This window comes from Balearica regulorum, chromosome 11 (assembly GCF_011004875.1).
Source record: "Balearica regulorum gibbericeps isolate bBalReg1 chromosome 11, bBalReg1.pri, whole genome shotgun sequence".
Lineage (NCBI taxonomy): Eukaryota > Metazoa > Chordata > Aves > Gruiformes > Gruidae > Balearica > Balearica regulorum.
In genome coordinates this window covers 7539895-7549687 of record NC_046194.1, presented here as the reverse complement: position 1 = coordinate 7549687, position 9793 = coordinate 7539895, and the positions used below count along the sequence as shown (strand labels likewise).

The 9793-nt window shown below is 45.1% G+C and overlaps 1 protein-coding gene across 6 annotated transcripts in view; it reads right to left on the bottom strand.

Moving 5' to 3' along the window:
- Positions 1 to 324: 324 nt before the first annotated feature.
- The window catches only part of MCF2 (MCF.2 cell line derived transforming sequence), a 60767-nt gene continuing 51298 nt past the window's right edge, over positions 325 to 9793 (bottom strand). The window contains exons 25-30 of one of the 6 annotated variants that reach the window (XM_075763123.1): positions 9673 to 9736; positions 9077 to 9183; positions 8883 to 8995; positions 8488 to 8600; positions 6961 to 7061; positions 325 to 2284 (exon numbers count right to left, since the gene is read on the bottom strand). In XM_075763123.1, coding sequence (XP_075619238.1) covers positions 2244 to 2284; positions 6961 to 7061; positions 8488 to 8600; positions 8883 to 8995; positions 9077 to 9183; positions 9673 to 9736 — 539 coding nt within the window. In that variant the 3' untranslated portion in view covers positions 325 to 2243. Of the gene's footprint in view, positions 2285 to 3402; positions 3576 to 5029; positions 5260 to 6960; positions 7062 to 8487; positions 8601 to 8882; positions 8996 to 9076; positions 9184 to 9672; positions 9737 to 9793 lie in introns of those variants that run through there. The other 5 variants (XM_075763124.1, XM_075763127.1, XM_075763126.1 and 2 more) reach the window with 5 other exon arrangements.

The following is a 9793-nucleotide window of genomic DNA, read 5'->3' as shown; positions in this document are numbered from 1 at the left end:
GCTCCTGGCAGCGGTGCCCGGTGCTGGGATGCAGGGGAGGCTGGTGATGGAGGCACCCATCACACCCTGAGCCAGGGCAGGGTTTCAATAGCTGCTATTTCAGACGTCAGTATGAGCGCTAAGGTGCCTCTCCCAATTTCATTGCCACTACATCCAGCGAGAAGCTAATTGGATCATCTGCCACTGCTTATTTTAAAATCAAAATGCATGTGAGGAGGTTGTATTTGTTCCAAAGAAATTAAATAAAATCAACACTGTGAGAATTAGGTTTTTTCTCCAGAATTATAGCAGAGGTGGCCTTGGACAGAATTGCATATTCTCATATGAATTTATTTAACAAGTTTTTAATCTTTAAATATAGATTTAACACATTTTTTTACAGGTACATATACAATATAATTCATTTAAACTTGCAGTCAGAGAAAATTCTCTACTGTAATTTATAATAACATATACATGAAGAGCCTAGTTCAACAGCATACTTAAAGTAACATACCATGTCGTGTGCAAAGTTTCAAATGTTAAAAATCTCAGACTGTACATTCAGATTTGCAGAACTTATCAACCTCATAAATTAATAAAAGCTTAGATTTAAAACTATGGAAGACAAAAAAGATTAAAACCATTTAATATGCAATGTGTGCTACGTTTGAGACAAATATTTACAGTTGTACCTCAAAATGTGTACTGTTACCACAAGAATTGTTACCACTATGAACAGCCCTGACAGCAACTTAAGAGACTCCTACTTCTCCACCCAGCCAGTGCATTGTGACCAATTTTAAAGTAGATGGAAATAACCTTCAGTGATTTAAAACCTCTCTGCTGTGATTGCCAGTGGCCAAAGAATACTGGGACCTCTCTAGTCTTGGAGTGTTGCTCAGTTCAGACTCAGCTGGTCCTATTTTTGAGGGTGTACGGGGGTTACCCGCAATACTGGCCACCCGAACTGGAGCAGTGCCCACCGCTGCGTGCCAGCGTGGCGGGGAACCCCCCAGGCAATCACAGCCATCAAGTAGTTCAACAATTCCTCCATACAAAAATGGTCACCAAAGGGAAAAAAAAAAAATAAATTCCCCAGTATGTTTTAACTTAACAGTTTGGGACTGTATCTAAGAATCCCTGGTTCACAAATCAAAGTCAGATCATACAGGTCCCCCTTTAGTCCACAGTATAAAATGTTTCATTTTGACGGGACAAAGCAAATTCACTACCGCATGCATACTGTTAACCCTGCTCTCAACACAATCAGATGCTCTTTGCACACATCTGCTTAAAAGTCAAACCACCTGTACCTATGTTCTACAAAAGCAAAACTAGACAAAGAAACACAAAATTAAATTATGAGTGTTCAATATTCTTTTTTTCTTTCTCAAAAATTCAATAGATACATTATCATTAAAGATGCTGAAAAGTACAGTCTTATCACAAGAACATCCTTAGTGCAAACATGGACATTTAACTTTGATTTATGGCACGTGTTCCAAAAGTACATACATTTAATGTAAACTTCAACACTTGCTAGATACAGGTTTCAGCCTTGGGACACTTTGGGACCCTAAGTGATTGGCGACAACCCTGAGTTGTCAGTGTGACCTGATCCAAACCTCACTGAAATCAATGGGACTGACTGCAATGGGCTGGAGTCAGACCCTAAGTGCAAAAAGAAGATCTTTATTGCATCTTCGCATGTGAGTCAGCCAGATGATGCTCTTACAGAACATTACATTCACACAGCTGAAGTAGATATTTAAGAAAAAAATCCATCCATAAAATCAATTAAGCAGGACATACAGCTTCTTGGTTTGGTCTGGGTTTTGGTTTTGTTTGTTTGTTTACCAAAACTCTTTTATTTGCAATCAACTTCAACAGTTGTCAGCTAATAAGTAAGTAAAGCCTTCAACCTGTAGAGGAAATTTCAAGCATCTAAACAAAGTGTCAGAAAACTGTAGTGTACTTCTCTGATGAAACGTGATGGATGTCATGGAAAAACAGCAGGTAAAATTAATAAAATACTGTACTTTCCATAGGAGAAAAAAAGAAAGAGCAGAGAATGGCTTCCTTTATGACTATGAGAAGCTGCTTAGGACCCCAGTCCCGTTCAGTGCAGATGAAGCTGTGGAGGTCTGTGAATGTGATGAATAGTACAGGACAACTCCAACTACCGTGCTATTTCTCTGTAACACTTAGTTGAAAGCTTCCAAAGAGCATCGAAAATAGGATGCTACTAGTTCACCCTTAATTCAAGGGGAACTAAACTTTCTCATGTTACACAGGGCAGCATCTATAAAGTAATGAAGAATGATGTTAATATTAAAGCATCTTATTCCAAGAAATACATTGTTCCCTGTAATCACGTAACATTCATATAACATTAAAAAAAAAAAAAAAAGTGCACTCCTGCAGTTCTCCCTAAAAGCTGAACTCCCACTAGGTTCAGCGAGAGCCTTGTCTAAGGCAGGACCACAGCGTTTGACTCCTTTCCATCATCTATCACTTGATTATCACAGTGCAGCCAGCCGGCATCTTCTCTAGCTCCTTATTTTGTCAGGCTCAAAAGGGTTTTTCTACAGTGTTACAAAATAGCTGTTCTGTGAAGCTGGCTGGCATTGTAGATTGTACAAGGAGACCCTGCTTTATGTTTCAAAGGCCAAAAAATAAATAAAAATCAACATTACCTTGTAGGGACTCTGCATAAATACAAAAGCCTGTGGCTGCAATCATTAAAGTGCATGAGTAATAGTGCAAACAGCTGTGCTGCATCTGCAAAACTACAAGTGGTATTTTAACCGGAACACTGACAAAAGTTGCGCATTTCAGCTAACGTGCTTACGCCAGCCTGCAAGAGCTCAGTCACGTACGATACTCTTATCGGGCAAATTCAAGCCACGTGGCCTAGGGAGCCACGTAAAGGGTTGCCTCAGGCTCACCGCAGTCGAGAGGACAATCCCCACCGCCCTGGCCAGCAGGAGCAGAGGACATGCAAGCTCGGTCCTTCGGGCACTACCAGCACGGGAAACGTTTGCTCAGTTTTATTGCATGAGGAGCACGCACAGGGGATCCCCTTAAGGCTTGGAAGAGATAATTTGGCAAGTGGGATGTTAAAATAAACTAGGAGAGGGTTTGGTGTGTAGAACGGGAGCCTGTGTCCTTCTTAAACCACGCGGGTGCGGGTGCCTGCCCTGGCACAGAGCATCCTTCCACGTCTGCTCTGAACGCTCCTTGCCTTCGGGCTTAAGTCAAATTCTGCCATAAAACTTCTCTGCTGTTTGAAAGAACTTGAAAGTTGTAGCAATATTCCTTTTATATAATCTAATAAGTAAAGGCATTTATCGGGGCTTCCATTTTTCATTTGAATCCCTTTTTTTATTCAGGCTACTCCATGCTCCCTCTCAAAGGAATCAGTCTCACGCAACCTCCACGCAGCAACTGGAAACGGGACGCTCGCCCTTCTCTCTGCCCAGCTTTTAAAGGTCAGGTGAAAAAAGCTGAAAATTCTTTGGCCCCATTTTGCTCTGATGTGAAAAATTTGGGACCAAACAACGTTTCCTTTTGCTTGCATCTGTTTACCACTGCTGAGAGAAAAGAAGAGCAGGGACAGAGCTTAACCTCGATGAGATGGGAGGCTGCGGTGCTGCTAGACACGAGCACTGTGTCACTGAAGCGAGAACAAGTCATACATCTACTCTGGGTTACGGCAAGGACCTCACTTCTGCTGTCCCCACTCTCCGTTTCCCATGAAGTGGCACGATGCCTTTTCCCTCACTGACGCAGACACTGTCAGTGCTGTAAATCACGATCTTTGGCACATTAGCAACCAGGGGACTTGCAGAAATGTTTTGTCTCCTGCCCAACTGTGGAAGAGGAGTTGGGATTGTAACGCTGCAGGCCTCCCTTTCCCCGAGATGTGCGTCCTGCACAAGGGAAATGAAGAGAGATTCTTGCATCTCCTTGTTAATTCACGTAACAGCCAGGTGAGTTGACCAGGCAATGCCTGACCGCTTTAGCAAGGCATTGCTTAAACTAGCCACACACAGGTAAATCTCAGCAGTAGCTATTTTCTGAATACCGCTTTTGCTGAGCAGCGTTCTCTCCAAATCTTTTCTATTTTGAGATCTGTGCGTTATCCCCTGCAATACAAAACTATTCCTATGGCACACGCACAAAAAAATCCACCATGGATTTGCACAGGAGACAGAATAAGTCTATGTAGAAGAAAGCAGCAAGGAGTAATCGCAGAAATTATAACTAGAGGCACACCAGAAGGGAAACTGATTTTCAAAATTACCTCCGAGCCAGCGATCTTCCTCCCAAAAAGTCACCCGACTTATATCCAGGCCAAGAATTACAAGAAGTTTAATAAGGTTTCCCCTCCCTACACCTCTGGAACAAAAAACTTGCTTTATCAACAGTTACATGGCATTGCCAATAGTAACCACCCATCTATAAGGAAAATTATCTATACAACCATGTGAGGAAATGAAGAAAAATCATCTGTGGGTTCGTTTGGGTGTTACAAGTTCAGCTTTCCACACAGGCTCTCCCGCAGAGGCCGGACACAGGAGGATGGTGGATTTGCAAAGCTGGCAATGGCCAAATATATAGCTGATAACTTCAAACGGGCAGCAAAATGTTCCCTGTAACTTCATTATGATTTGTACTGGCTCAATACTGGAATAATTAGGAGGAGGGGAGAAGAACAGCTCGCAAGCATGCAGGTATCAGCCATCCTGCGGTGGGAGGTTTTTTGTCAGGGCCACAGTATAAATCTAAGAAAAAAAATGTTAAGGTAAGGGAACCATTTCATCTATTCAGCTAAAGGCTATGCACTGAAAAACAAAAAAACCTCAAATAAATCCCAGATTTGTATGAAATCTGGTTATGAAATTTTGTGATTTGAGATCTATTTTTATTTATCGTGGGGACCTGGAGCCCAGCAATACCAGCGGCACTACCCCCCCACAAAGGGCCAGGACTGCCGTTCCCCAGCTCTGAAGCTACTTCAGCACGCTCTAAGCTCTTGGGGACCCCACAGCACACTTCAGGTTTACCCCGTTTACATGCAAAACAGCGTTTCAGCACAGGCAGCTATGAATACGTGAGGGTTACGGTGCTCCCTCCTGCCCCTTACTTTGCTCTACCAGTTGGCCGCCTAATTCTCCCTCTGCTATACTGGAGCAAGAGCTCCATCTTCTGAAGCAGCAGAAAACAGAGCCCAGTCCAGACCACGTCCCAAAGCAGTCAGTGCTATCAAGTCACCTGCAGCATAAAATCACCAGTCCACGGAGGAAAGAGAATTGCTAAATGCAAAGGTACTGTTTGAAAATCAGTTTTCAGAGTGCAAGTACATTATGGCTATAAAGACACATCACTGAAGAGTTCTAGGAATAGCTCTAGAAAACGGGAAGAAAACATCCTACATCATCCTACGATATTGCCTGGAGTGCGTGTAAAATTAGAATCATGCCTAGAGACTGCATACATGATCTGCAACAGCGAGAGAGAACAGAGTTAATCTTAACGGGGAAAAGAGAGCCTCAGTGCTGCGACTAGACCCCGGCAACACGACTGCAAAGCACCTGGGCGGTGGTGTGAGACTTCCAGGAGGAGCTTTCTGTGGTTTCACCTTGTGAAACTCTCCTTAGTTTGTACTCAGCAACTTTGTAAACCAGCCTGGGACTGGGAGTCTCTGTTTTTTGGGGGATATGACCACCGACAAAGCAAACTGCTGTTCTAAGTTTGCTGGCACCCTATTTTCAGGATGCATTTATGGCTGGAGAAACCTCCTGCACAGGCTGTGGTCCAGGACCCGGTGAGATGTGATAACCAGACTTCCCCAAAAAACAACACGTGGTGCTCCACTCCAGGGTGGGAGCACGCCAAGGGGAACCCTCTCAGCTGTGCTGCTCGCCCACTGCAAGCTACCCCTTACGTAAAGTCAGAAAACCTCCAACCTCTGAAATTTGACTGCTCTGCAGCAAAGGGGATTAAAAAAATACCTTCCTGTATAGGAAGGACTTCACTGAAAAATACCAGAAAACCATCAAGACCTGAATGGGATTTTAAGCCTTTCAGAAGGCTTCCTTCGTATTCATCAAAACAATAGGTTTTGACAAAAAGCAAGTATTTACAAAGAAATCTACTCGCAAAATTTGTTTCATATGGTCATAACTGGTGTATTCTTTTTCTTTTTTAAATGGACTAAATCTGTGTGGGTTCCCTGAGCTGCTCCCATTGCAAACCCCGGTCTCCCGTTTCCAGTGGACAGCATGGTGATGAGGCAACACGTGAGCAATGATGCTGCATACACGGCAAGGGCGACAGGCTGCTCTTAAGGCATTTTCTTGTGTCATCTGTTATGCTTCCCTATCTATTTCTATGTACATTTACAGCTAGAAAATGAGAAGTGTGATTTTTGAGACTAGAGGCCTTCTGCCGAAACCTGGTAACCTGTTTATAAACTTTATGCTAACGATGGACTAACAAGCAGGCAGCAATGAGGGCAAGAGTGAAGCTGCAGAAATGAAGTATTGCCTTGAGAGTGCTGGGGGTCGGGCCACGACGTCTTTTGCAGCAGGAGGAGATTTTGCCTAGGTACCTCCTATTCACACGGGGTTTGAGCTACAGCAGCGAGGAGGCAAAACAGTCACGGGAATCCCTGATCAGACTCCGTCTCTTCTCCCCAATCTTCTACCCAGTGCTCTTGCAAAGAAATCTACATTTTTAAATGCTTGGTTTTAATTTACTAGTGCCTAAAGTCACAGAAATGTCTTAAGGTGTTAACAAACAAAAAAAGCTCAATGTACTACTTTTGCAGGCTTTTTGGAGTAGCTGCTTTCCTTTTTTTTTTTTCCTGCAGAGCCATACGCAGCCAGATTTAGTACATCAAGTGTAATGCAAATGGCTTAAAAGACCTGATTGGAGTTATGAGCTATTTCTGCTAGCCGTGCTATATGATACCTGCGACTTTGGCATTCCGAAATCTGCAGTCACCAACTACTATCTGCAGACTGTGGACAGGAATCCAGCCTTCTTTTCTTCTGTTTAGGTTTTTCACCAACCTTTGAACAACAACGGTATTAGTAAAAGAAACAAACCAAGCCAGGAGCAGTTTGATGTGGGCACACTCTACACAGCTACTGCTGCAACCAACAATTTGTTCAAGCCAAGGAAGCTTTTTAACAGGAGCTGGGCATGCATTTAAAGTATTCTTCCCACCTAAATTTAGGAACTTCATTAAAAAACCCAAATCGGGAGCACAGTTGCCTTGGGCCTCTCTCTAGTCAATGGAGAGGAACAGGACTCTTCAGAGCATGAGTTATCCTGCCTGAGAGCTCCGGAGATCCCAGCCTCCCTCCACTGACTACTGATGGAGCAAAGGGCAATTACTTTCCTCAGTCTTCTGCTACTAAGCTAGACTGATAGGATTAATTTAGTCAGGGTACTATAAGTAAATTCAAGCCAAGATGTAGGCAGCTGGAAATACTCATGCTCAAAAATTACATTTCTCTGTCTCACTCACGCAAGGAAATCTGCGCTAACAAAAAAAAAGTTTGATGTGAGAAATCTTTGCCTGGCACTGGCCAAAACGGCCATGAGAGGTGGTGAGCATTCAGCGAAACTGTGATGCTTTACATCTTGCTTTTGCTAGCAACAAACTGAATTTCCCTTGAAATGCAAGGGCTGTAGATGTTGGCCAGGAATCCTCCACGGGGCATTTGTGTCTGTGCATTTTGGGGCTAGTGCCTGCACAAATCTGATTCAGGTTCCTGCTGATATCACCCTTCCCACATCTCGAACAAGGCATCAGCACGCTGTGCTCTCTCCTACTGAGACCCCAGGGTGGCTGACGACAGCTAGTCAGAAATCAACCTGGAAAGGAGAGACGGCCAGAAAATCTCAGCCAAATGGCTGCAAAAATCAGAAGAGGGCACGCTGCCCTCCGAGACAAGGCGACTAATGGTTCAACAGGCAGGAGGCTGGGCACGGTGGTTTCCCAGGCAATGCTCCCAGCTGTGAAGTGTTATCTTGTGAGCCACAGCTTTAAATACGACAGAAAGATGGTCTGCAGCCATTAACCAGTTACACTCATACGGCTGTTTGAGGGAGGAAAATGTCTCGCAATTACCCTCTCCTGCTATTAATAAGCCCAGAAGAACAAAGCCAACAGCTGAGCTGGGGTGGGCAAAGAGCTCTCACTTGAAGCATCGTCTGAAGTGGGAAGAGCACGGCACGAGGGGCTGCGAAGATGTCGGTAAAACACAGCTCGCCCAGACACCCACGGCAAGGGAAGTCCTGACGTGTTTTCCCAGGCCAAGCCAGTGCATACGGCCTCTGGTCTTGGCAAGGGAATGAATTCTCCACCTTTCTGGAATGGTCTAAAACGTAATCGGAAGCTGCAACGAGTGTATCACCAGGCAAACAAGGTTGCACGGGACTGCCTTGCAGGCTCTTAGAGATAAGGCAAAGTAATCCTGAAATACCTACCACTGTCCCTCACCATCTTCATGCAAAAGCTGAATTTCATCCCCATTTTTCACCAGCAGGTCCTCTGATCCTCTCCTCTTGCAGTCTGCAAGGGCTTTGTATTTTCCTGGAGACTGTGGTAGTAAGAAAAAATTATCTTATTTAGCTGCATTTCACATCACGCAGCTGTTATTTCTGGCTGCCGCAGGGAATGTGACAGAGCCCTATCAGCTACCTTAATTAAAACTATTTCAAGAAACCGTGGCTGAGACATCTCCTCATTCCCCAAAACTGAGATATGGGAAATCTGTGAGACATGGACAAGATACATCCATTATCCAGCAAAGCAAAACAAAGCGAGACGACCAAAACCGGCAGCACCCCGAGCCCTGGGACTATTGCATCTCTGTACTAACCAGCTGGTTCCCGTCCTCCTCCTCGGTGTCTGAGCAGTTGGAGAGGTACTGGTTACCCGACCACTCCTCCAGCCCCTCGCAGATTTCCAGGGACTGTGACATTCCCGGCCAGCCTGCAAGACAGCGTGCAGCTCAGGTTGGGGGTACCCCAGCACCCACAAAATGCAACCCAAAGAAAGGGGGAGGGTCCGTACTTCTGTGGGGCTTGTTCTGGGGGGACTGGAGCCCACTGTCCAGCATCACCGGACTGGTGCGCTCTGAGTCGTTCTCTTCTGAGCTTATGGAGGCTCTCTGCTGCTTTCTGAATGATTAGAAAAAAAAAGAAATCCATCTTAGTTTTACTTTATGAACAAACGCAAACTCCACAAGGTTTTATAAAACAGGGTCAGAAATAATGATGGTACTTTTTAATGGATGTTTCTATAAATGTTAAGGACTTCGGTGCCTGGTTTTAATTTTTTGGGAGGCGAAATAAAGGTGCTAGAGTATTTCTTCCCCTGAATTTGAGCACCGTCTTTAATCCATGTCTCCATTTGCAGAGCAGCTGCAGCTCAGGCTGTGCTGCCAGGGGAGCGCTCGACGGTGGCTGGTGCCCCTCACAGACCGTGTCCCCAGACCACCGCTGCCGAAGGACAAACGGCAGCACATCCCTCCTGCCACCTACCCAGAGGTCTCAGACAGAAATGGGATGGGGGGAACAGCACAGAGCCAGGATACATGCAGAAGGCACCGGGTGCCCAGCAATGGGAGGGTATCGGAGAGAGCCCCCGGTCCGGCTCCTGGGACTCACCCATCACTCAGCTGGGAGGAGAGCGGGAGCTGGTCCGTGCACGAGCTGGGCTGCTGCTTCTCCACTGCAGGGAGGTCAAACACCAGCTTAAAATCCATTTTTTTATTAGCAGCTGCCACGC